This window comes from Brassica oleracea, chromosome C1 (genome assembly GCF_000695525.1).
Source record: "Brassica oleracea var. oleracea cultivar TO1000 chromosome C1, BOL, whole genome shotgun sequence".
NCBI classification, from domain to species: Eukaryota; Viridiplantae; Streptophyta; class Magnoliopsida; order Brassicales; family Brassicaceae; genus Brassica; species Brassica oleracea.
Genome location: NC_027748.1, coordinates 41,916,592 through 41,943,283, shown reverse-complemented (window position 1 = coordinate 41,943,283; position 26,692 = coordinate 41,916,592). Strand labels below are relative to the sequence as shown.

General features: G+C 36.2%; 3 protein-coding genes and 1 pseudogene across 5 annotated transcripts; 2 read left to right on the top strand and 2 right to left on the bottom strand.

Moving 5' to 3' along the window:
- Nucleotides 1-8,880: 8,880 nt before the first annotated feature.
- On the top strand, nucleotides 8,881-11,397 carry LOC106293259 (transcription factor MYB108). The gene is made up of 3 exons (XM_013728917.1): nucleotides 8,881-9,157; nucleotides 9,926-10,055; nucleotides 10,486-11,397. The coding sequence occupies exons 1-3, from the start codon at nucleotides 9,004-9,006 to the stop codon at nucleotides 11,162-11,164; spliced, it is 963 nt and encodes a 320-aa protein (XP_013584371.1). The 5' UTR covers nucleotides 8,881-9,003; the 3' UTR covers nucleotides 11,165-11,397.
- Nucleotides 11,398-16,967: 5,570 nt separating this feature from the next.
- On the top strand, nucleotides 16,968-20,359 carry LOC106328402 (beta-glucosidase-like SFR2, chloroplastic). Its single transcript, XM_013766874.1, has 10 exons — nucleotides 16,968-17,168; nucleotides 17,557-17,842; nucleotides 17,917-18,055; nucleotides 18,131-18,297; nucleotides 18,367-18,588; nucleotides 18,678-18,846; nucleotides 18,917-19,150; nucleotides 19,668-19,817; nucleotides 19,898-20,027; nucleotides 20,109-20,359. The coding sequence occupies exons 1-10, from the start codon at nucleotides 17,006-17,008 to the stop codon at nucleotides 20,312-20,314; spliced, it is 1,866 nt and encodes a 621-aa protein (XP_013622328.1). The 5' UTR covers nucleotides 16,968-17,005; the 3' UTR covers nucleotides 20,315-20,359.
- Nucleotides 20,360-20,368: 9 nt separating this feature from the next.
- On the bottom strand, nucleotides 20,369-22,946 carry LOC106328496 (annotated as a pseudogene).
- On the bottom strand, nucleotides 22,841-26,559 carry LOC106328582 (CAS1 domain-containing protein 1-like). Of its 3 annotated transcripts, none has more exons than XM_013767168.1 (16): nucleotides 26,278-26,558; nucleotides 26,052-26,146; nucleotides 25,834-25,980; nucleotides 25,700-25,756; nucleotides 25,550-25,622; nucleotides 25,193-25,351; nucleotides 24,874-25,023; nucleotides 24,552-24,807; nucleotides 24,353-24,468; nucleotides 24,162-24,248; nucleotides 23,974-24,062; nucleotides 23,836-23,898; nucleotides 23,716-23,772; nucleotides 23,481-23,577; nucleotides 23,231-23,389; nucleotides 22,841-23,103 (listed from the first exon to the last, which is right to left on the bottom strand). In XM_013767168.1, the coding sequence occupies exons 1-16, from the start codon at nucleotides 26,308-26,310 to the stop codon at nucleotides 23,098-23,100; spliced, it is 1,644 nt and encodes a 547-aa protein (XP_013622622.1). In that variant the 5' UTR covers nucleotides 26,311-26,558; the 3' UTR covers nucleotides 22,841-23,097. The 3 variants fall into 3 exon arrangements, with proteins under 3 accessions (XP_013622622.1, XP_013622691.1, XP_013622548.1); XM_013767237.1 differs by having other exon boundaries at nucleotides 25,834-25,977; XM_013767094.1 differs by having other exon boundaries at nucleotides 24,552-25,023; nucleotides 25,834-25,977; nucleotides 26,278-26,559.
- Nucleotides 26,560-26,692: the final 133 nt, after the last annotated feature.

The window sequence follows — 26,692 nt, the reverse complement described above, 5'->3', positions numbered from 1 at the left end:
GATGGGAACCTCCTCACATGTTCCGCGCCGAGTACAGCCTCTCATGGTTGGCAAAACATTCTGGTGGGGAGGGACTTATTGGCTAAAAATCTGGGATGGATAGTAGGGAATGGGGATTCAATCAAGGTCTGGGATGATGCATGGCTAATGCTTGATGCTCCGTGCCGACCAATGGGCCCATCAACTAGAGAATCAGCTGAGTTAATGGTCAAAGATCTCATCCTAGAGGAGACCGGCGAGTGGAACAGAGGTCTGATCCAGACTATCCTACCGTTTGAAGAAGAAAGAATTCTCAATCTACAACCTAGTACTAAAGGAGCACCTGGTGCGTTAAAATGGTTAGGAACAAGAACATGGGAGTATTCGGTCAAGTCAAGATATTTTACTACCATGGCAGAAGTAACAGATGAGATCCTAGAAGGAGAGCCTACCCCGGAGTTTGATTGGAAGAAGACGGTTTGGAATTTGGCAGTGGCCCCGAAGGTGAAGATGTTTATGTGGAAGTGTCTGAGGGGAATCCTCCCGGTAGGAGAGAGACTGCTGGCCCGACATATAAACATCAGCCCCGCCTGTAAGCGGTGCGCGAACTCAGAATCTATCAATCATCTTATTTTCCATTGTCCGTTTGCTCGGGAAGTGTGGGATCTCGCTCCTCTCGACGGACGGTTTGGAATTAGCGGATTGACAGATTTGAGAGCTGACTGGACTGAGTTCCAGGCGCAGAAGTGCCTCCCCCCAACAGGTTTATCTTCCTCCCCGATTGTTCCTTGGATTATATGGGGCTTGTGGAAAGCATGGAACAGGTATGTCTTTGAGAACTTCGCTGGGACTCCGGCAGACATACTATCGCAGGCAATAGTTGCGGCAAAAGAGTGGGCCTCAGCGCATGAGAAGAAAGCTAAATGTAGCCAAAAGAGCCCGGAGCAGACGTCTCGTGCGCTTGGTACGATAGCTCGGTCGGACGCTGCGTGGTCAGAGGCCACAAAGAATGCAGGGCTAGGGTGGACGGTAACATCGCTAGAACAGAGGACCATGCTAAGGAAAGGGATTGGTTTTACTCCCTCAGCCCTAGTTACAGAAGGCTTAGCGCTGAAGGAAGCGGTAGCTACTTGCAGCTCCCATGGAGTGAAGGAAGCAGTGTTTGAATCAGATTCGAGCCAGCTGATTTCGGCTGTCAATGGTGATAACCCCCCGTTGGAGCTGTATGGAATTGTGGAAGATATCCGCATTATTGCTAGTGCTTTTGATGATGATGTATTTGGTTGGATCTCGAGAGAGAGGAATGAGGAGGCTGATTTACTGGCCAAAAATGCCTTATTGTATGAACAAGAGGTGGTTGTGGCTTTAATGCCCCCACCAAACTAGAGTTATGAATGAATGTTAGTTGGTGACAAAAAAAAGCGTGACTAGCGGAGATTTTTCATCTTGGTTCATCTAGATTTATGGTTAATAATGTCTATCCTTTTTTATAATTATCATCCTGAAAATCTGTAAGATTATTCGTGTTTTTACCTAGAAAATTTATTAGACATGTGACTTGTTATTTGTTAACTTAGTCTAAGTATGATGAATTGTTAGTCGTCTAATACAATGAATTTTTGTAAAAAGAAAACCAGTCGTCGTGCAAAAATATTGTTCATTCTTCAAAAATGAGCGGAGAGATGACATACTTACTACTAGTTAGGCCTGAGACGGATCGGATATCCGGGCAATTTTAAGGTATCCGGATCCGGATCCTTATCCGGCGGATCCATAATTTTATTATCCTTATCCGGATCCGGGGTTCTCGAATATCCGGGTGTCGGATATCCTTCTAAAAATTATAATATCCGGCGGATATCCAGATCTGGATTTGAATCCTTAAAATATATATAAAATAATATTAATATATAAAAAATATGAAAAATAATTTAAAAAAAAAATATATATATAATGTTTTTAATTATTTCTATGTATAATATTACAAAATTTACATAAAATTTATATATACTATTATAAAAATAAAAATATATTAAATAAATTAATTTTTATATATAGATATTACTATTTTTGAAATAGTTATTAATAAAACTTACGGATCCGGATATCCGGACTAAAAAATTAAGCTATTCGGATCCGGATCCGGCTTTGACGGATCCAACATTTTACTATCCGGATCCGGATTCGGCCCCTCCGGATATCCGGATTTTCGGATCGGATCCGGATCGAATCTCGGATCGAATCCGGATCTCGGATAAAAGTCTCAGGCCTACTACTAGTTAGTCCTATCTATTTTTGGACTTTCAGTAATATCTGATTTTATTTTGTTTTTGGCGTACATAAATGTTCAAAAATATATAATAAATAATGAATGGAAGGGCTGTCATTGTTCAGGGAGGACTTTGTATGCTTAAAGGGCCATTGAATCTAGACTTCAAACTACTTATCGCATGTCTCATTCAGACCGAATTTTATAAACCTCAGAGGTGTTAGAAAAAGAAGAAGAAAAAACATTATAAATCTAAAATTTATCGAAATCAACAGTTTGTATCCTACTTATCGTTTATTTCTCTATTAAGATCACATTTCATAAAGAAAGTCTAAAACAGTCAGAGCTTCAAATCAAAACTAATCCATATGATTGATTGTAAATACATCATAATACATTAGTTATAACTAAAATGCACAATTAAGATGCTAACCTATCTACTAAACGTCTGGATTAGCTGAATACCGATATGAGTCATCGGCATATATTTGTATTTTAGATTCAAAAGCAAAGAAGATGTAAAAGCACTTAGTAATATTTTCTTAATTTGTATCTATACATTTCTGGAACAATATCATCATCGCCTGTCGTCATTTTCATATGCATTTTCAAGTGTAATCATTTCAGATTAATCTTATCCATTAAACCATTTTCGTGCGTTGTTATAGATTACTTTAAATAAGTTATGTATATGTGACGGGTAAAATTATATGCAAAAGTGGTCCTGAAAACACACATGCCCTGGCATTAACCAATACACGTAAGCTTATTCAAGATTTGGAATGACAAAACCTATTATATAATGATTTAGTGAAAGATGGCCTGTTGTCCGTGGGTTCTGTTTCATTAACAAAAAAAAATTATTTTTCGGATATGTTTTAAATATTGCAGCTAAACCTACTTACTCCAAAATAAACTCAAGATATTTGGCATATATGACGAAAATTTATGGTTCCATGGATAGCAAACCAGCTAACACAAAGATAATTTGTATGCGAAAATCAACGGAAGACAACGATAAAAGATATATATTATGCATGGATGATATAACCAATACATTTCTTCAAAAAAGATATAACCAATACATTTTAAAATAAATTATCTAATATTTCACCATTTTTATTCTAGTTTTGTTTTGTTAAAGACATCTTTTTCATTCTTTTTCAGAATTTGCAGTTTGATCTGTTCACATTGTTTCGGTTTTGTGGATATACATACGTATTTACTAAGATTCGATTTCTTGGACTTGTTTACGACATTCGTGACCACATAACATGTTAAATTGCGGCGAAACTTATAAAATTAAGCCTCAGTTTCAAAAAAAAAAAAAAAAAAACTTATAAAGAAAAAGTGTAATTTTCTCATATTATTATATAAGACAAAATACCAGTATACATGAATACATGGATGTATGCGAGCGTGTGTGATGTGGTTCTAGGTGGTTCCTTTGGATTTGTGCCTACTAATGATGCCCACAAATATTCTTTGGCACATTGTTTATTGTTTCACAATTTGGCCTAATCACATAACTTATGAAAACCAAGTATACTTTATTACCTCTTTATTTTATTTATTTCCATTAACAGATTACGATATCAACCAACTAATCTAATTAGAGTTCACGAAGAAAAATATTTATTTCAGTATTTGGCACATTGTTTATTGATTCACAATTTGGCCTAATCACATAACTTATGAAAACCAAGTATACATTATTAACTCTTTATTTTAATTATTTTCATTAATTTAATGATGAAAATAAATAATGTAATTAGAGTTTACCAAAAAAAAGATGTATTTCAGTATTTGGCACATTGTTTATTGATTCACAATTTGGCCTAATCACATAACTTATGAAAACCAAGTATACATTATTAACTCTTTATTTTAATTATTATTATTAGTTTAATGAATTATCGTTTATCAAGTCTTAACAATACTAAATATAGAAGCTATTAAATCTAAACATATCAGATATCTAAAGAGTAATTTTCAATATAAGAATGTGGTTTCCTAAAAGAAAGACATGCATGCGTGGATCTAAGACAAATCATTTCTCCATATATACATGTGTTTATTATATTATGTGTTTTATAATTGTGAGTGTGTATCAAGTCATTTACACTTCGCTCACTTTATAGTGACAACACGTGATGTCCGTGCCACCTAAATATTGTCTTCTTGTCAATGTGAAAGTCCATCAAATTCGGAATGTGCATATACTAGATATTCTTGTTTGATTTTTGTGGTAGTGAAGGTTTGGGGATACTATAATGTTCAATTTTTTTTTGAAACTATATAATGTTCAATTTCGTGATGTATGGTTTCCACTTGGTTGAAGTTTAGGATAATACCAACGATGACAAGTAAACATGCATTATCTTAGCGATCGTGTATCTATATTAGAGGTCGGTTGCAACCTTGCGCACGCACTCCAAGCTAAGTTAATTCAATCCGTGTAACTTAGTTGGATCTTTAACAAAGAAAACAAAGGCAAAACTTAGTTGGATTAGTGTTTGAGTAGATTACTTTTAGAAATGGGAATTTTAAATTATAAAAGTAATTAAGTCCCCTTGCCATATCTCAAAGACTTAAAAACATTGATTTTGATCAGCAAAACGATACTTTTAGAAATGGGAATTTTAATTTATAAAAAGTAATTAAGTCCCCTTGCCATATCTCAAAGACTTAAAAACATTGATTTTGATCAGCAAAATGAGTTCATATATTGCCAAGTTGACAATTTGATGCATTATTAATTAGTTCGGTATCGTTTACTAGTAGGTTTTGGATTTTGCATTTAAATGTACAAAAGGTATAGTGAATGATATTTAATTAATTACAGCAATTAAAAGTATCTGTTCAGCTAGGCCTCTGGTTAAAAAAGGGCTAATCAAAAGAGTAGGAACCGGGCAATCGATATCCGTATGGAATGATCCCTGGATTCCTGCTCCTCGCCCGAGGTCAGCATTACCAAAAACTCAGTCTCAAATTTTAAGTCAGTCTCTTATGGTGGGTGATCTTATAAATCCCATTGATTGTTCCTGGAATGAGGATCTCCTGAATGAATATTTTCATCCAGATGATGTGAAGATTATTCGTGGTATAGCAGTTAGTAGAACACAACGGCCAGATACATATGGCTGGACGTTTACGGACTCTGGTAAATACTCGGTCAAATCAGGGTTTAGGACAGAATCCTTATACCCGGATCGGGGTCCACGAGTGTTAAGTTATGGACCTAATGTTAAACCCCTTTTGGCGCATTCTTGGAAACTAAAATGTTCTCCGAAACTAAGACACTTTGTATGGCAAATTTTATCTGGGACACTACCAGTATCCAAAAATCTGAAGGCTCGTGGTATAGAGTGTGATCTCCGGTGTGGTATTTGTGGGGCAGAAGAGGAATCCATCTATCACGTTATTTTTGAATGTCCACCAGCACTTCAAACATGGGCTTTATCTCGAATCCCTTCCCCTCCCGGAATCTTTCCATCTTCCTCCGTTTTTACTAGTCTGGATCATCTTTTTTGGAGACTTCCAACGGATGTTGATTCGGAGTATTTTCCATGGATTATGTGGTATATATGGAAAAATAGGAATGACAAAATTCATAATAATAGGACTGTAAGTCCTCAAGAAATTTTGCGCAGAGCGGATGTTGAAGGATCACTTTGGGCTGAAGCCCAACTCTTGGTACAAGAGAATCAGGGGTTTCCACCGACAGATGGGAGTTGGCAGACATTGGGGTCCTCTCGAGTTTGCTACATTGATGGGGCGTGGAGAGAACATGATGCTTTTACAGGCCAGGGCTGGTATTGCCAGAAGATAAACTCAGAGGACGTAATGATGGGCGCAATGAACCTTCGACGTAGCCTATCACCTTTACATGCTGAATGTGAAGCTCTGATTTGGGCGATGGAGTGCATGAAGACCCTGCAGTTCTCAGATGTAGTATTTGTGACGGATTGTTCTCAATTGGTGAAGATGGTGTCCTCACCTGAAGAATGGTCGGCGTTCGCTACACACATGAAAGAATTCTGCCGAAGTAAGACTTTCTTCCCCAACTTCATGATCAGACATATCTCAAGGGCACAAAACACAATGGCAGACAAGCTTGCACGTGGTGCGAGGAGTTCTCCTTCAGCTATGCTATATGTCGATTCTTTACTTCCGGTTTGGCTATCTGAACCGGTGGTCCCATAGGCTTCTAGTCTATTATGATGTCAAAAAAAAAAAAAAAAAAATTAAGTACAGCAATTTGTGTAGTTGCTTTGAGCGTGGCTGCGTGGCGTAATTTTGGTGGGTGGTCCTATTTTTAATAATTCTTGGTTAATTTGTGTAACGTTATATACGTTTGTTGGAATAAGTCATGCTACAGTAAATTGTTAAAGAAACATCAGCGACGTTTTTAAAAATAAATAATCCGCCATTATTTACGCTCTATAATCTGTGATCATATAGCTATAGCATTGGCCACTCGTTAAACAAACATCAATTATTTCTAAAAACTAGGTAGCTGATTTTTCCTATCTTGATTTGTTTTCTTTTCCTTTTGTTTTGGTATGAATGTTAAGATATCCTGAACTGTTTTCGGATTTGAAAAAGACTATAAATGCATTAGGGCTTAACTAAATCCATGCTTCAATGATATATGCATGTTAATTTGATGCAGATAAAATTGGCGTGTATATAATATGATAGAGTGACGGAATTATTTTACATATAGTTAGAATCTGGGGTATATTCTAAATCCATGGGCAGGCGTACATGTATATAAATTTATTTAATTTTTTTTTGACAAAGAATATATACAATATGTGTATATTGCATGTATATTTCATTATTTGTATTTAATTTTATGAATTTTTTTTTTTTTTGCTAACATAATTTTATGAAATTCGCAGTCATCCAATTCAAATCGTGCATGAAGGCTTGAGAGCTTTCAAATACTTAAGTGACATTAACCAAAGTTCGCTCGGTGAAGTTATACATATCAACTTGTCCTTTTGATATATACACATTGAAAAAAAACGAAGGTTCAAAATGGCATGTCCTCTTATTACCATGAATTTTGGGTCCTCTTATTACCATGAATTTGGAGCTTTTATGGTCGGAATGAAGTGGATAAATTTAAAATAAAATAAAAACTCTTCAGCGCAAACATAAATATTATATATTGCAACTTGTTTAAAATAATGAAAAACTCAATTCATATGTGGAAAATAAATACAAATTAGTTATCAACAAAATCAGAAAACAGAAACTCAGTATGCTACACACAGGGTTTCTTTTTTTTTTAGAACTAAGTACTACACACAGAATTGGAAGTCAGCGGGTCAACTTTTAAAACTTAGTGCTTAATTAAGTGCTAAGTGATAATTAACCCTTTAATCCTCCAGAGTCTATTAACTGATATTTTAACTGGAAGGCATCTTTCTCTATGTGTAGACTTCTAGCATCATTAATTAAAGACGACAACGTGTTTTTGCACAAAATTAACTATTCTGGAGCATGTTGTTCTTAAATACTACTACTACTACAAGTTGCTTCTTTTTGAACTTGAAATACAGGCTTTTATTGGCAGCTTTATTTAAGAATTAGTGTTCATTCTATCATCAGCGTTGCATAATATTTATAGCGGTTAGTTTTTTTGTTTTGCTAAGATTTTGTAGCGGTTAGGTTTAATCATATATGTATACGAAAAGATCAAACAATAATTAAAAAAAATTCGAATAACTTTCAAAGGAGAGAATAAACGATATGAATAGCGGAGCTAGCATACGTAGTATGTGAATTTTTGTAAGAAAAAACAAAATTTTACATGTGCTTCTTACATAAAGATTTAATGAATTTGGCTTATTGAAAAAAATGGCTTATTGATCCTTGTAAAATATATGTATTATCAGTTTAGCCTTGTAAAAAAAAATATTATTATGCTTAGTTTATATTTTAATATACTGCAAGATTCTGTTTAATTATTATTACTCATATAATATATGCGTGTGTGTATGTAAGGAAGAAATGCCACATGTCTTCAAATATAATCTAAAACTAATTTTAGAAAAAAATGAAATAAAGTTTACAGTACCAATCTTATTATAACACCATCATTCCATACTATAAAATTTACATATGTAAAAATTGTATCGACTAACGGCACGTGTTTCAATCATTGTAATTATAAAGTTTGAGGAATCAAAATTCAAAATGTAAAATCCCTCGTTAGTAAGCTAACTCATAATATTGCTTTTTTTTTTTTAAAGAAACTCATAATATTGCTTTAATGGTTGTAAAATTCGGACGATGGAACTTGGAAGCTTACCTTGCATAAGAGAATATTTATTCAGCCAAATGGACTATTCGTATTCGATAGTTTCCCTTTTTATACATCATGAATATATAACTTCAAAAAGGAATTTGAGTTTAAAAAAGTTTACAAACAGAATGGGGAGTATTTAAGATAATAATTAATAAATCAATAAACACAGTTCTTATATTACGGCTGTCTATTCCCCTCTTCGCACATGTTCCAAATAATTTTAAAAATAAAAGGAAAAATTGAAAACTATCATCTTTTCTCTTCTATAAAACCCACAACTTCTCTTTTTCTTGTGCATCCAAAACTCATCCTTTCTCTATCTACACATAACTCCAAAAAAATATATCAATTTCTCTCTCTCTCTCTCAAAACCACATAGAAAAAAGTAGAAAGACTCAATCGTTTTGCTCGAGGGTCTCTTCTGCTTGCATCAATGGATGAGAGAGGCAGAAGCTTGAAGAACAACAACATGGAAGAAGATATGGACCTGAAAAGAGGTCCATGGACCGCAGAAGAAGATTGTAAGCTCATAAATTACATTGCTACTAATGGAGAAGGTCGATGGAACTCGCTTTCTCGTTGCGCTGGTATGATTCATTTCACGTATATATACATGTTGGTGTTAAGAAAATACATGTATATATGTTCTACTTCTATGTGCATATTTTTGGCTAAAAGAGAAAGGACAAGTCACATAAATGATTTGTTCACTTTATGTTCAATCCTTTTCATGTTTCAGTGACCAACCATGTGTGATTGTGTTTTTTCTATGTTCTTTTAGATTGCCGACCTTTTCTATTTTTAAAAGAGAGTTTTTCAAAAAAAGAAAAAAATTCAGAAATGGTTTCTTCCTTTTATATGCATAGATGAATAGACCCTTCATAGGTATGAGTGAATGAAAAAGTGCATACCGATGTGTCTTTGTTTCACTCTTTTTATTATTTCTAAAAATCATTTCACTCAGCTAAATAAAGTATTTGATTATTTGAGTGAGATCTTTTAGTAATGGATTCAATTATCAACCATCTCAGTATTGAATAACATATCCAAGTTTGGTTATTAAAAAGGGGGTGAAAAAGAAAGAACTAATGCGAATTAATGATCATCATCTCTATGGGAAGAGCACTAACTCAATGGAAGAAAGCTTGCAAATAAAAAATACCCTTTAGGACCATTAGCATTTTGCATCATACTACGGTGCATTTCTATTTTGTTTGAGAACTTGATATAACTTTACTCAATATGAAACTTTTATTTAAATGAATTTCTTCCGTATGAAATCATGATACTATACTTATTATACATGACCAACTGGTTAATTAATGATCATATACATACTTTTACCAATTTCACAGGACTCCAACGCACTGGTAAAAGCTGTAGGCTACGGTGGTTAAACTATCTCCGCCCTGACGTCCGCCGTGGAAACATTACCCTCGAAGAACAACTCTTGATCCTCGAACTTCATTCCCGTTGGGGCAATCGGTACGTTTCAGATTCAAAATAATATAATACGTAATATTTTTATCGTTTCATGAGCTATACTTCTTTTCTACAGAAATTATTGTTTTATGTCTTTTCATACAAATAAAGTTAAAATTTTAAACAATTTAACGATCTCTTTTTAAGATAATTAAAACCGACTTCCAACTAAAAGTACACAAAATATTTTATTTGAAAGGATACTATCTGTATTTTACATATTTTCGTGTATCAAAATATATATGCTGTGATATTAAAAACGGAGAATAGATTAACTTATGTGGCGTTGTATATAGACATTTGTTAATGGATAAAACATATGATATTGAGATACCCTAATGAATAGCAATGTAATAGATGAACAAAAATAGTTTGATTGGCAATATATCATGTTTAAAACAGTGGATTTAATTTGTGTGCTTTTAAAATACAGATGGTCAAAAATCGCACAATATCTACCAGGAAGAACAGACAATGAGATTAAAAACTACTGGAGAACACGAGTGCAAAAACATGCAAAGCAGCTTAAATGCGATGTAAACAGTCAACAATTCAAAGACACAATGAAGTATTTGTGGATGCCTAGGCTCGTTGAGAGGATCCAATCCGCCTCTGCCTCCGCCGCAACCCTAACCAACGCTACCACAACAGGCTCAGCTGCCACGTCATCTTGCATCACAACCTCTAACAATCAATTCATGACGTATGATTACAACAACAATAGCATGGGACAACAATTTGGTGTAATGAACAACAACGATTATATCACGCCGGAAAATTCCAGCGTGGCATTGTCTCCTGTGTCAGACTTGACTGATTACTACAACGCTCCAAACCCGAACCCGGAATACCACTCGGGTCAAGTGGGGAATAGCTACTACCCGGATCAGAACTTGGTGGGTCCACAAATGTTACCGGATAATTATTTCGATTATTCTAGGTTACTAGACGAAGATGTACCGGCTATGCAGGAGCAGAGTAACCTTAACTGGTTTGAAAATATTAATGGAGCTGCTTCTTCTTCGGACAGTTTATGGGACATTGGAGAAAGTTATGAAGACTTCTGGTTTTTACAGCAGCAACAACAGTTCAACAATAATGGCAATTTCTGAATACAGTTAAAAAATTGTTCAAGTACTTAATTTAATTAACACGAAGTATACGTGTGAAAGGCATTTGTTCAATGTAATAATTAAAGAAAGTAATGGGCTTATGATATTATCTTAGGATATATGATCAGCTTTTTTATTACAAGCTTGATCATATGTCATGGCGTTTTAAAAAATCGCTGAATTTGATTGGTTTTGTCTGCTTTGGGACTGTAATGATATTTTGTAGTTTATTCATAAATATAGATGCAATAATTGTATAACTTATTTTACAAAAACAAGTACTTGTTCGTCAGTGTGAGGGTATACTTTAAACAAATAACTGAAGTTGTTTTCACACTATATTGAGTGATTTCCTCAATGGAAGCATAAACCAAATCATTATTCATTTAATTACTAATATAACGACGACGAAGCTCATAATTGGTTCCACCATGATTAATATTTAACCAAAGATATGACAGAAACAAACAAAACAAACACATCAGAAAGTATTTAAAAAAGATATATAATAATTACTTTAGTACTATAAAATGGATAATCCAAGTAGTATTGCTTTTTAGGAACTATGTCTATAGGGCATGTATATGGAAAATAAAGTGTGTGTGAAAGCCTTTCTTTGGGTTCAAAAGAAGACATTAAAAAACTGAACGTTTTTTTCTCAACACCACATGGCGAAAGCTCGTTGGCTGTTATCTAGGCTTTGAGTTTAAGGTGGACATTAAGAGGTTTATTCATTGAAAAGTTAAATGTTTGTTAAAATATTTGCTAAGTGATGATAAGCCACCACTAAATTCCAGAAGCCTTAGTTAATTATTGGAAAACCGCATTATTGTACGGACCGTTAAACCATTATCCACACAAACCCATGTCCTTACTCTGCAACACGTAAGCAACACCATGTCCATGTCTTTGGTAGCTCTATTACCCTTATTTCCTCATCTGCTCCCACTCCTCAATTCTGTTTAAAACACAGTTTAGGAAATAACACGAGATTATTTTTAGTAAATTGTTAACTAAAATAAAACAAAACAAAACAAAACAGAGATGATGTTATCTCCAAGGAATAATAACTTGACTGATCATTTAACATTTAGACCCAAAAAAGAAGGAATAACCACTAAAACATTATTGGTACAAAAAAATCTTCCACCGTTTCAATAAATCCGATTCGATCCGAACCCGGCATAAATACCGAATGGATCTTGTTTTATGGTATTTCGGGTTATGGGTATTATCCGAACCGAACTCGAACCTAAATGGATATCCGATAGAACCCGAAACATTAAAAATTTCCAAAAAATTTTTGTACCAAACATGATCTCAATTCCTAATATGTATTCAAAATATATTGAACATCTAAAATAATTTTCTATTATATGAAGATTGATGGTTTAAGTTTTTAGATTTTGGTTTTGTTTTCACTGAATAATGTTTTTCATTTCATGAGAACTTGATTATCGTTTTATGCTTTCATTTATTTGGTTTTCTTTCGATCAATAATTATGTTTACCTTTCATTTGATTTTGAATGATCACATTTGATGTTCATTTCTTTTTTTCGAACCGATTTTATTTATTTTTTGGTTACAAAATAGGTACAAATCAAATATTTTAAAACCGAAGAACCGATTTTACTTACTTTTTGGTTACAAAGTAGATATAAATCAGGTACATTTAAACCGAAGAACCGATTGGGACCCGAATCCGAAAGTACATCGCGGGTTGTACCGGTTCTTTGAAGATTTACTAAACCCGACCCGAACCCGATATAACCCGAACCGATCCCGAACCAAATTTTCATATAACCCGAATGGAGCTGATTTTGATAAACCCGAAAAAACGAAACCTGATTGGACTAAACCGAAACCCGATTGGGACCCCGAATGCCCATGCCTACGTTTCATTTTGTTATGATATTTTGGGCTAATTTTACCCACTCCAACAATCCACTGGACCATGCACTTTAGCTATTATCACATCATTTGTAGTAGGAGTAGTATAATTAGTTTCACCTCTTCTAAAGGTTGTTGTATATTTAATGTTAAAAATAATTGAATCTAGTTAAAGAAAATAGGCCAGAATCAAGACAACATGTTAGTATATCATCTAAATCAATGAACTTTGACATTAATGTTATATTGGATACCCTATTTTCTTAAGCTTTTATTTCCGTTTTATTCAGTATAGACATTAAATGTGAGCCGTAAAAAAAACTGTAGTTGAAGTCGTTTTCTTTATATATATATCAACTTGATCGTTTAAGCAATAATACGGCTTTCCTCATTTCTTCCCATTGAGTACAATATCTACTAAACTCAAACATAGTTTACAAACACGTATTCCATAAGATATATATGATGCACATCTTATGGAATTGGCACGTGAGCGAGAAGAGAAGAGACACGTGATTAAAGTAGTGAAGGTGAAGGACGACTTGAAAGGTGGCGGCGGCTGAGAGAATGGAAATTTGTAGACGGTGTGGTGTGGCCAGCAAGGAAGCCGACGCCTAAAAGCTATCCCAAGACCCATAGTGGTCCCAAAATCTGAAGATCACTATTCCTCAACAATATCTTTATCAAACTTTATTTAAAAATTAAAATCAATCTTAGCTAGATTGACATATTGATGCTTCATCTCATCGCAAATAGTTTAACGGTTAATAAATGGTCCTTTCTTACTAATTTGAATTAAACTACCATGTTACATTAATAACCTAGTAATTAGTAATGTATGGCTGGCAGTTTACAGTTATTAGTTTGCATATAATCCTGATTTTTGTTTCAAAACTCCAGAATTGATGTTTGATCTGTCCCTAATACCAGACTTACCAGTAGCAAATATATAACAGTGAAATTTGATGTTAAGTTAATGTTATTATTCACTGATTAAGATTACAATTACTATTATAATCATAATTTTTTCATAATTGATCTTATTTTCTCTAGCTTCTATATATCCAGTTACTTTTCATGTATATCATTCTATTTCTTGTGGAGACCTTTTGTCTGGTCGCTATTGCGAGCTTTAAGGTAAAAAAATGACATTGAACTTCACATTATTTATGTGAAAATGCAGCCCAAATCTAAAAAATAAAATCAACTAAAGGCGTAAGCTCCATTTATTTTCTTAACTCACACGTGGTTGATGTAATCTCCTTCATTGACCAGAAAACGAAAAAACTTTTCAAAGTCAAACTTGTGTTAGGGTTCATTCAGAAGAGACATGACAAAGGAGAAAACAGGTTCAGATACATGGAACTGGACTTACCCGTGCGCCACATGGCACTCGATGATTCGATAGGGTGGATAATATTCCATTGTTGAGGAAGACGACTCAATAGTCTTATGAAATACGAATGGTCAAGGTCAACTCGTCCTGAAACTTACACGTCGGCGTCAACGTGGCTTTCCGGTGGGTCCCATATTTTCTTACCTGCATTAACAAAGCCATATCTAATCCAATCTGTTGCACAAAAAAAAAAAAAAAAAATCTAATCCAATACAAGCGAAATACATTGTATCTGGAGACTTCCCTTTTTTCTTCACATGTTTCTACATAGAGAATATGCTTATGTGAGAGTATATATCAGCATGAGTGCATGACAACAATATACGAATAATGCTTTTCCAGATCTTATGGTTTTAGTATCTTATTTAACTTTACAAATTTGCATACTGACCCTGTAGAATCTGAAGATATAGTGGAAATTTTCAATATCTGTATTATGAATAAAAATACATAGTCATGTTTAACAAATCGTTTTTAGAATACTAGGCTACATACATTTTCATAAAACAATCTTAGGTCATTTCTTCGCGCGCCATCTATATAAATCTCTCTTTTTACAAGCATTCACCAAGAATGATCTTATTGACTTTATTGGTTACGGATTTTTGATGATCAATATCTTCCAAAGTCATATGGGTGTATGTCTATATACTGACCCACTCATTGGTTACATTTTGATCAGTCGTCCTGTCAAAATGTTATCCAGACGTCTGCTATAACATATGTAACGAGGTGTATGTTTGGTTGATAACTACAACCGCACTACTTTTTATCATGTATAACGCACGCATGCATATTTTCAAAATTAATAACATAGTAAAAAATCTAATTGTGTTACAACCAGTATGTTACAACTTCAGTCTTATAAATGAATGATTGTGAAACAGATTAACATGTACTTTGCTTATAGGTCGCTCGTTCATTTTTTCCTTTTATATGCACAAACCATTTTAGCCACAAAAGTCTACAGCCAAAACCATATTAACACGTGACAATTTATAATCAATTGAATTATCGCTTTATTAGAGAATCTATAACACAATGGATCGAGACGCAAACCAATATTAAGCACATTAACGACTACCCAAATCAAGATATTGAAGCGATACATGAGTTATCCTTTTAAATGATAATTCATATTATTACCAATCTAGGAAATTTTTGTATTCATGGGTTCCGTGGTACCTTTGGACATAAAAAGATGTTTATGTTTTGTCTGTCCCGTCGTAAGTTGATTGATACCCGCCTTGAAATTTGCCATACCTTAGCAACCACTTGTTTGTTTGTCTGTCTTTTGTGCTTATCTTTCTATCAATTATGAAATTGTAAGTTAGAAACATTAATCAGTCTAAAACGATTTCATCTTTCTCATATAGCTTATTGTATTGTAGGGTTTGTGAGCTTTTACTACGAATGTTAAAGTAAATTTACAGATATCTTTCCATGGTATTTGGTTTTTTTTTGGTAAATATTTTTTTTTGGGGCACATTTGGTGGCCGTACAGAACTAAAAAAAATGGTAAACCATTCATCGGAGAAAGAATGTTAAAGTCTCGGTAGCCACGCGTGTGGAAATCTGGTGTGGTGCGGATTTGAACTCGGGTTCCACAAAATACGTAAATACACGTACATTCAATCTATTTTACATAACAAATTAGACCTTTAACATGCGATAATGTACATATGTATATACCTTCAAACATTTCATGTTAAATATATATATATATATATGTCAACTTTGTGTGCTTAGTTTTCTATGTTTCCAGATTGCATATTTGCTGTTGGTTGCGAGTTACAAATCATGAAAGAGACCCTTCATATCCATACGATCACTATTTTTGTTCCATAAAAATATTCTTTTTTTTTTTTTGTACTTTCCATAAAAATATTCTTAAGCAATAAAACATTAAGAGATTGGAGATAAGACCGTGTTAGCTAATAAATTAACTAGACATTTCGATGCACGTTATATAGTGACGGTCCCATCTCATTCTAGGTTATTCAAACACAAACGTTAAGTACTAAACCCACATGCTTCATTTTTCGTGGTTAGGCAGCTAAAATGAACACTAAAGATAATTAATTAGTTCTTAAAGTTGTGAAAATATTAACTTTTCCCATTTTCTTTTTTCTTCACCAAAGTAATACAAATAAAACTCTCGCCTAGTATAATTTGATAATTTAAATGCATTCGTATTGCCATTCTAGCAAGAATTATTTACTTATTTGGCAATATTTTCCTTTAAAAAAGATTCGAGTTTATGTTTTTAAAATCAAGTAATAATCAAATTTAAACCAGTTATCACTGCTGTGTTTGATGATTACTATTTATTTACTGTGCGATACGAGGCCGTATTAGGATGCATAGAGACGTACACGGACTTTTGAGCTAAAGCCCACCCACGCGAACACGATAAGCCCACCCACTTCACGTCAAGTGTTTCAATGGGCCTTTAATGGGCCTTTCATTCACAAACCCGTTCTGTTATCTCTCTCTATGCGCGCGCCGGTGAGCAACTAGAAATTGCCGGTTATCATCGTCATCATCGGCGATAATGAACATAGTCGCATTGCTCGTTAAGGTCGCCGGTCTCTTCGCCACGATCACCGTCGGAGCCAACGCATTATCCTACACTCGTTTCCGTCGCCGTAACCTCGGGAAGATTCGCTCCCCAATCGACGAATCTAAAGAAGTCCTCGCCGATTTCAATTCACACGGTACGACTGCGTTTCGTTATTACCGTGCTTGTCTTTATGTTTCAGCCCTGACGGTTCTTTTTTTATTACACTGACTGTGAGTTTTGTCTCATTTCAAAACAAAACTTCCATGTCTGAAACTTTCTTGTCTTTTTGAAAAATGGTTTCTTTCTAATTCAAAATCTTCCTTATTGTCTTTATGTTTGAGCCTTGACGGTTCTTTTTTATTACACTAAGTGCGAAGCTTGTCTCATCTCAAACCAAATTCCCTGTCTGAAACTTTCTTGTCTTTTTGAAAAATGGTTTCTTTCTAATTCAAAATCTTTCTACAAATTGAATTGAATTAATGTAGAAACTGAATTCGAAAGCGTTAACATTATCTTGGTGATTGAATCACTATCTGTTTCAGAACACAAGGAAGGAAAGTTCTTCTTTGGATTAGCTACAGCACCTGCTCATTCAGAGGACGAGCTCGATGACGCTTGGCTCCAATTCGCAAAAGAAACACCATCTTCACCATCAGACGCAGTGCCAGGCTCAGAGGCTGCTAATAGAAAGAAGATCAAGCTTGCCGTGGGAGCTATAACAAAAGGCTTGGCCAAGAACAAACATATAAAAGAAGTTAAAGCAGCTTCTGCTGATGATGATAAGCCACCCACTAACAATGTAGCTGCGTGGCACAACGCTCCTCACGCGTGAGCCTTCTTAGTTTACTATCACTTATCTCTGTCTTAGGAGCTGAAACTGACATTTTTTTTTTTGTTTTCAGGGAGGATAGGCTTAAGTTTTGGTCAGATCCGGACAAAGAAGTGAAGCTAGCTAAAGAAACTGGCGTCACTGTCTTTAGAATGGGAATCGATTGGTCTAGGATCATGCCTAAAGAGCCTACCGAAGGGATCAAGAAAGCAGTGAGCATACATAAACCTTTTGTCTGAACATGCTTCTAGTAGAGAAAGAGTCCTTACATCATTGTGGTTTCATAGGTTGACTATGAGGCACTGGAACACTATAAATGGATACTCAACAGAGTCCGTTCTAACGGGATGAAGGTGATGCTAACGCTGTTTCATCATTCATTGCCACCGTGGGCTGCTGATTACGGCGGCTGGAAAATAGAGAAGACAGTTGACTACTTCATGGACTTCACCAGGTTGACTTTCTCTCTTCAAAATGAGCTTTCATGGAGAATTAATGATCATCTTTTCTATAACATTGCCAGGCTTGTTGTGGACTCCATGTTCGAATTGGTAGACTCTTGGGTAACGTTTAACGAACCACATGTCTTCACATTGCTTACCTACATGTGCGGATCTTGGCCCGGTAACAACCCTGATTTTATGGAGATGGCTACGTCTACTCTGCCCATGGGTGTGTTCCATAGAGTTTTGCATTATATGGGTGTTGCTCACTCAAAGGCCTATGACTACATCCACTCGAAAATGCTAGTTTTTTTTCCTTCCTTTTTCTTTTTAAAAATAGATTTTAAAAAAACTGCATTAGTATTAATAGTCTTTATCTCTTATTTGGCAGTTGCTTGAAAAAGCCTTTGGTAGGGATTGCGCACCACGTGTCCTTTATTAGACCATATGGTCTCTTTGACACTGGGGCTGTGACTATTAGTAACTCCCTCACTGTGTATCCTTATATTGATAGCATTAGTAAGAAGCTGGATTTCATAGGCATCAACTACTATGGACAGGTAAGGGGAAAACACATATAGCTATTAGGCCTTTTAAGTTTAGATCATAATATTAGTTTTCTCTAATCAGGAATCAGTGTGTGGTGTTGGGATAAAGCTTGTGGAGACTGATGAATACAGTGAATCTGGAAGAGGGATATATCCTGATGGTCTCTACCGAGTGTTGTTGATGCTCCACGAGAGATACAAACACTTGAAAATTCCTTTTATAGTTACGGAGAATGGTGTGTCTGATGAGACTGATGTGATTCGGCGGCCTTACCTGATTGAGCATCTACTTGCTCTTTATGCTGCAATGCTTAAGGTTTTTTTTGTCCTTGCAACTCTTTGAATCTTACAGAACGTTTATTCATGCTTAGGTATAGTATTTGGTTGTGTTATTTTGATGGTTTTGAGTAGGCCTGTGGATTTTGTCTGAACCAGCCGAACCGAAATTTTTGGCTCGGTTTGGTTTGGTAGGGTTTTGAAAAATGATTCGATTTTTGGTTTGATCCGGTTTTGATTTTTTAAAAAAATAACCAAAAATAACTGAAATTATCGAACTGAACTAACTGAAAATAATCAAATTTAACCGAAACCCGAATTTAATTGAAAATATCTGAAAATTTTAAAAAACTATACCAAATTCTAACCGAAAACTGAACCAAACCGACTTTTTCGGTTCACCTTGGTGAGATTGTCGCTGAACCGAATAACCGAAACCGAAAATATCCGACTGAAATAACTGAAAAAACCGAAACCCCATGCCTAGTTTGAGCCTGTGTACCATAACAGCACTAGTGTTACCATATATCTCACTGTTTTTGTGGCTTTTACGACAGGGTGTTCCGGTGCTTGGTTACATATTCTGGACTGTTTCAGACAACTGGGAATGGGCTGATGGATATGGTCCTAAATTTGGACTTGTTGCGGTTGACCGATCCAATAATCTAGCCCGAACACTTCGGCCATCGTACCATCTCTTTTCCAAGGTCTTATCATGTTTACCACAACTCTTGAGATCATCACATTGCTTTTCTACTCACATAGCTTTTGTGTTCCTACTCTCTAGATAGTAAAAAGCGGAAAAATCACACGTAAAGATCGGTCACTTGCATGGAACGAACTCCAAAGAGCTGCTAAAGCAGGAAAGCTACGGCCGTTCTACAGGGCTGTTGATAATCATGGTCTAATGTACGCAGGTTGGTTAACTTCCACCTTTAAGTTTTGTCTAGTTTATACTTTGATGATCTTACTTTCTGAGGCTTTGTTTGTTTAAAAAGATGGTCTTGACAAGCCTCAATGGAGACCTTATGTTGACCGTGACTGGCGGTTTGGTCACTACCAAGTGGAGGGTCTTCAAGACCCGCTGAGCCGCGTGGCTCGAATGCTTCTTATATGGCCGCTTATCATGAACAAGAGGATAAGGAAAGTTAAGGTCAAGCACACAGATGAAACTGGGGCCGCTTATGCCTCACCCTTTAACTAGATGAAGAGATTAGAAACCGAGGAATCTTGCTTAAGAATGGTAAGGAGAAGACAGCTAATAGTTACGGGTGGTCATTAAGAGGACCATTAACTTGACTTGTTTTATAGATTTGCTAAAAATGTTTGATGTTAATTTTCTGAATATATATCCAATGAAAGAAATGAGGATTCATTCATTAATCTTCTATGACATCATCACCATCGTCTTCCTCCGCTGTGTTCTCCTGTGAGGTTTCTTCTTTAAATAGCTCTCCACTCCCCATGAGTTGCTCATATAGCTACCAAAACCAATGTGTTAGATAAGATTACTAAATATTATATATAACTTGTTGAGGGTGGCTTAGTAAGGAGCCTTTACTAACCTTCACGGTTGATTCCACAATCTCATTGTAGTTCAAATTTCCATCTGGACTAGACGTGGAACTGATATCACCTCCAAATTCACCCTGACCCCAAATCAAAACTTTGATTTAATGAAATGATATTACCATGAAGAGATCTAAATCACATTCCATACCTTGACAAGCTCTTGCACATACAGTGCTCTCCAGAGTACAACAGGTTTTGTAACAGCAGTGTCATTCTCAACTATTGAATCAGTCTGAAGATTCTCAGGAACCTGCTCTCTAATGAGAGTGCTCATGGCTGATAACAACGCAGCTTTGCCTTGATCATCGTTGTCACACACAGTTGAAAAATATAAAACATGCCTGCAACAGCAAATGCATGACTCATATACCAATTGAAGAGAAGCAAATGGAAAGAATCATCTTTGACTGAACAACAACTTACATGTCAGGTGGACAAACAGCTAAACCATTACCAAGCTGCAGAACCCGAACCGCAGTTAACTGTTCAGGAAACAAACCTAAAAGCAGAAAAAACTTTCAGTAAACAAATGACAATATACATAAAGAACTTGGTGAGTTTCAAAATTGATCTTACTCTTAGGTGGATATACAACAAGAGCGTTTGATATATCAGCTCTCACAGAACCTCTAATAATACATATCCCTCTAGCAATTTTCTCCTAACTGCTTATCTCCTTTGGGACAAGAACACGAATAGTTTCTTTCTGCTGATCAGTCAATGGCGACAATGACGCCAATCCAACAGTAACACATGGATCTAGAACCAGCTTTTGGCTGAATATCTCTTGACCAGAAGCTAGTCTAACACCTTTGTAAACCCCCGTTTCCTGCAAGAATCAGTTGTTAAAAGAAACCAACTAAACATAATCTTTTGTTAACAACAACCAACTCTCACTTGCCTTATCTAGAAGCAGAGAAGTAACAGACATCCGGAGAACCTGTTCACACATTAAAACACATTCTTAGTAAACAGATACCCATAGCAACACAGTACATTAATGCAGAAACATACACAGATGCATCCTTTGACAGCGGCTCGTCGGCAAAAGGCTTGTGGGAGCTCTCCTTGTCCGTAAATTGGGTACATTAACGCCCCAAGCGCGTTTGAAAATCTGAAAGTAGATAATAAAAAGGGTTACAAGCTTAATTACACTTGAGTATAACCAATGTTCAAAAAATCAATGTGAATGAAACGAATGAGAAAGACAGAACTACGAATGACCTGCCAATAGATGTAATATATAGAGCTAATCTATCTATACCCTCTTTGGTCTTGAGTACATGTCCACATGTTTCTTTATTGTCTTGATCATGATCTAGCATCGCAATAGCATACAAGATGATCCTACACACAAGAATAAGAAGCCTTATCATTTGCTCAGAAATTTTCTTGAGAAACAAAAGCTCTAAAGAAGGAGAGTTATACGATTTGATTTTGGGTGGCAAACGCATCTTTGACAAGAACTCTACAAAAGGACTCTCCATGTCTTCATCCGACACCTTAACAGCTGTCTCATCGTGTTCGGTTGAGGAAGAAGCCAAGTGTGTCTGAACAAGCTTGAAGAACTTCATTAGCTGATTTTTCTCCAAGTGAGTCAACCCCCTGTCCTTGAATATAGCCCCTCAGCTCTCCGCTAGAATCACCGACGAAGCTGGCGTCGACGCTCTTGAACTCAACGTAGCTGTTTGATCCTGACTTCAGCATTAGGTTGATGGACTCGTCGGCGCAGAAGACAGCTCTGGGACCGCACAAGTCGACGTTAAAGGTTCTTGAGTGTTGTTCGAGGGGCTCCGGTTCGAAGGTGGAGATCTCGACGGAGGAGTACAAGGATTGGTTGACGAGGTCCACGGAGAGGAGGAAGTCATGAGTGTTGGAGGGATGAGGAGGAGGAGAGAGGGAGTTTGAGTTAAGGAAGGAAGTGAGATCGGGAAGGGAGAGGGAGGCGAAGTGAGAGCCGTAGAAGAGGTTGGGATCGAGGTGGAGAACTGAGCTACTACCAGAGGAGGAAGCTGCGGCGGCGAGGATGGATGAGGGAACTCCGGTGCCGACGACGATGAGATCGTAGGTGGTAGGATCAAGCGGAGGATATGGAGGGAGATCGGTCATGGTGGCATGAACCAATGTGTATCGAACACACAATGGTAAAGAGATGATGGGAGTATTTATTATAAACTGATTTTGGAAAAATTTGGTAATACAAATTAACGTAATATCGTGAAACAACACATTGACCTTGTTCATATATTATATAAATAAATAAAATATACACATTGTAATATTGTATGCATCTCTATCTCTCTGACTCTGAACTTCTTTTATCTTCTTCGTATGTCTAACCAACCATATTGCGTAGTTCTGAGATGAATTCTCTATCACATAATATCATCCACGTTGGTCTGGTTCAGACGTGCTTCACACCTGTTGTTTCCCATGAAATAATTATAAAAACGTGAGATGACATTCGAGCTTTTTTACCTTGATGAGTTCAAGCAACAAGAACAGCTTCTTCCATACAAAAACAGAGACGGGAGTTTTGTTTACTGACCATTTTTTGGGGGATTTGGATGAGAACAAACGAGAAAAAGTAGAGACAAGTGCAGATTATGATTCCTGAGATCGTGTTGTAGACAAGGCGCTTGTCGTCTTTGGTTGGTATGAAGGCTGTTTTCAATGTGTTGGTAAGCTCGAAAAGCCTATAAGAGACCTGAAACAGAGCAACAAAACTCCAATCAGTTTCTCTTTCTTTCTTTATTTCATTTTGGCTTTCAATTTTGTTTGTAGCAGAGTTTGCTTACAGCGACGTAAATGGAAGTTGTGAGCATGAAGTTCAACAATGGGTATTCCGGGATTAGAGAGAGTAGCAATTTGGGTTGACCATCAGGAACTCCAGATCTGTGGGATCAATGTAATATGTTCATTAGAGAAATATCACAGCTCAATGACTCAAGACTAATACTAAGAGCTTAACCATTGACTTCCAACTTAAAGCTACACTTGAGAACATTAAAAAGAAGAAGAACAGTGACATACCTGAGCCATATATGAAACTGGGAGATATATGTCTCAAGTGTTATCTTCCCAAGCCACCTGAAAGTTCACGAACAAATTAGTTTTCTTGAAACTGGAGGACGAATTTATCTATTGACTTACGCGAGAAGGGTCAAACTGTAGCCACGGAAAGACTGGGTGATGTTCCGGAGACAGATATAAACACTGAAAGAAAAGCAAGTTAGGACTGGTTTTTACAAGATCCACTGTATAAACAGTTTTGAGAGAAAAGTACAATACGTTATTGGAATCCAAGAGGTGTAAGGATGATATTTGTTGTAAGTTAGCTTGTCCATCTTGTATATGTACTCGAACCAAAAATATCCCACCTAAAAGTTTCATAGTAACAAAGATAGATTAGCTGGAAGTATTAATAATGTGTAAGGCGTCTTCAACCTGGAAGAAAGTGAAGTGATGAGTTGTTATACCGTAAGCGCTACAAGTGCCACAGTTGTTTTGACAGCCATCCTGAACTTAATCTCAGCTTCCTCTAGTTTATCCATCCAACTTTCAACCTATAAGATACATAAAATTACAGCGAGTCTTACTCACTTCGCTACCCTACCTGTGAACAGAGTTTACATGATGTGAAGATCAAGTGTGAGTAGTGGGAACTTACAGTAGGGTGGTAGTATGCATATAGCATCCCGATTATCCATATGTACCGATCAAGGCCCGAGCGGAAATGCCACTCATGCAAGAGGGGAAGCTGCGGTTTTGCAGGATCATTGTAACCTGTGGTTTTTTGAGTTTTTAAAGCAGTTGTCTTGTGACCACTTTGCTATCCATGGGAAACAAAGTTTAGTGTTTTCACTAACCCATTAGGAACGTAAACGGACTCCAAATCCATTCAAAAACGCCAGGAATCTCCCAAACGATGATAACAACAGCGAAGCAGGCAACCATTTTGGCAGCTATGACTGAACCCATCTCATTATATTTGTTCATAATACCAAGTGCGCCATAGACCATCAGAGTAAACAGCGTGTGCATTGGGCATATGTAGTATAGCATGTAACTGTTGTTGAGGACGATGCAGGAGAATATAACAAGGAAATTTAACCGCCACATCATCTGTAGAAACAAGCGTATGTTAGAATTTAGAAATAAGAAAAGAAGCCGATAAACCATAGCTGTTACCTGAGCAAACCTTGCAAGGCTAAAGTCCTTGCGAATGTAATAATAGGAAAAATTCCCAAATCCAGTCATCCATACATAGCAAGCGATGAAAACACGGATCGCATTATAGTACTCTGCAGCAGCAAAGTAGTGGTACATCAAAAAGAGGACCTACAACACCAGGAAAAGAAAACAATGATGAGGTAACAGCAAATGAAAAAGGTAAATTAAGCACTAAAACGCTTCTTTGAGAACTGAGCTAATCTTCCCAGCTGATGCATCAACAGACATGTACAAAATATACGGGCAAGCCATTAGCTTTTAAAAATAAATGACAAACCTGCATCCAGCCTTTCCACTCCTCGGTTTGATGCCTATTCAAGTACATGATGGACTTTCCGTTGAATGCTGACTTATCATTATGTATGGTGAACGAAGTTATCGCCGAAACAATGATGAGAAGGAAGTAAAGGAACAGAAAGAGATCCCGGTTGTAACTCTGCATCAAAAGATAAAACAATATAGACCTCAGTCACATATCAAATGGAATCTAAATATTTTCATATAACATTAGACCAACTTGAATGATAAAAAGTAAGCTTAATAAGATGTTGCTGAACAATGTATATAGCCTATGTAGCTACATAAACCATTCCGTTATCTACAAAGCAAATTTCGTATAATATATCATCATCACCTTCTTGGATGAATTGAATACATCCGTGCGGTCACATATGTAAAAGTATCCCATAAGTACCGCGAACTCGATTCTGCATACAAAACAAAATAATATTAAAAGAATGAACCTTTGAACTCTACTCTAGAAAAAAAAACCACAAAGACTCACATTGCTCTCAACGTCAGCCTATTCTCAACCAGAAAGGACTCATCCAAGAGGACAAACCTGCGTAAAACCCCCAAAATAAGCATCAAGAAAACAACAACTACTGGTTCCTTCAGGGGAGAGAAGTAATGTATAACCTAACGAGAGGAGAATGCACAGAGGAAGCCTTGGCTTTGGGAGAAACCGCTTGAAGACCACCTCCATCTTCTATCAACAGAGCTTTATCATCTTCTTCTTTCACAAACTCTTTCCCAATCTCCACCAAATTGACATCAGAGTGCCTACTAATGAAAAATCAATTCAAAATCAAACTAAAAAACAAAACCGAGAAAACGATTTTAATTCAACAACATACGCTTTGGCGGAGGAGACGGAATGTTTTGTGTAGTGCAGATACTCGGCGTATAGCCACGCGGCGATCACCGGTACAATCCCGAGCACCACCGACATCTGCAAATTCTCCAGGAAAATCAAACGAATCACAATCGTATCACTAGCAAACCTAAGCTGATCAAAAGGAACTAAGATCAAGCAAAGATCTAATTCAAACGAAATGAAGGTTGAACAAGAATGAGACGTACTAGCCCAGGCGTAATAGGGCTTGACATCGTCATCTCCGATGATCAGAACGGATTCAAACTCCCACACAGTTCGCGTCGCTCCTGAAACCAGATCTGGTGGTAGATCTCGTGATCGAATCGAGAGGAGAAACGGTGAATGAGTATCAAGGACTACACCTCTCTCGCTCGTCCCTTGTATACTACACCTCTCGGAGTCTTTTGAGAAGATTCACGGGAGCGACAGTATAGAGAGATCGTCGAATCCTCTCTCGCGAGTGGAGAGTGTATTAGCGAGAGAGTTTGATAGCAGTTAGTAGCTATTTCTATACATTTTTTAAGAAAAAAATTAAAATAAAATTACTAACCGACAAAATTTAAACTGGAGAGTTTTACCAAAATTCCTTTTTTGGTTTTTTTATATTGCTATTCTATCAAT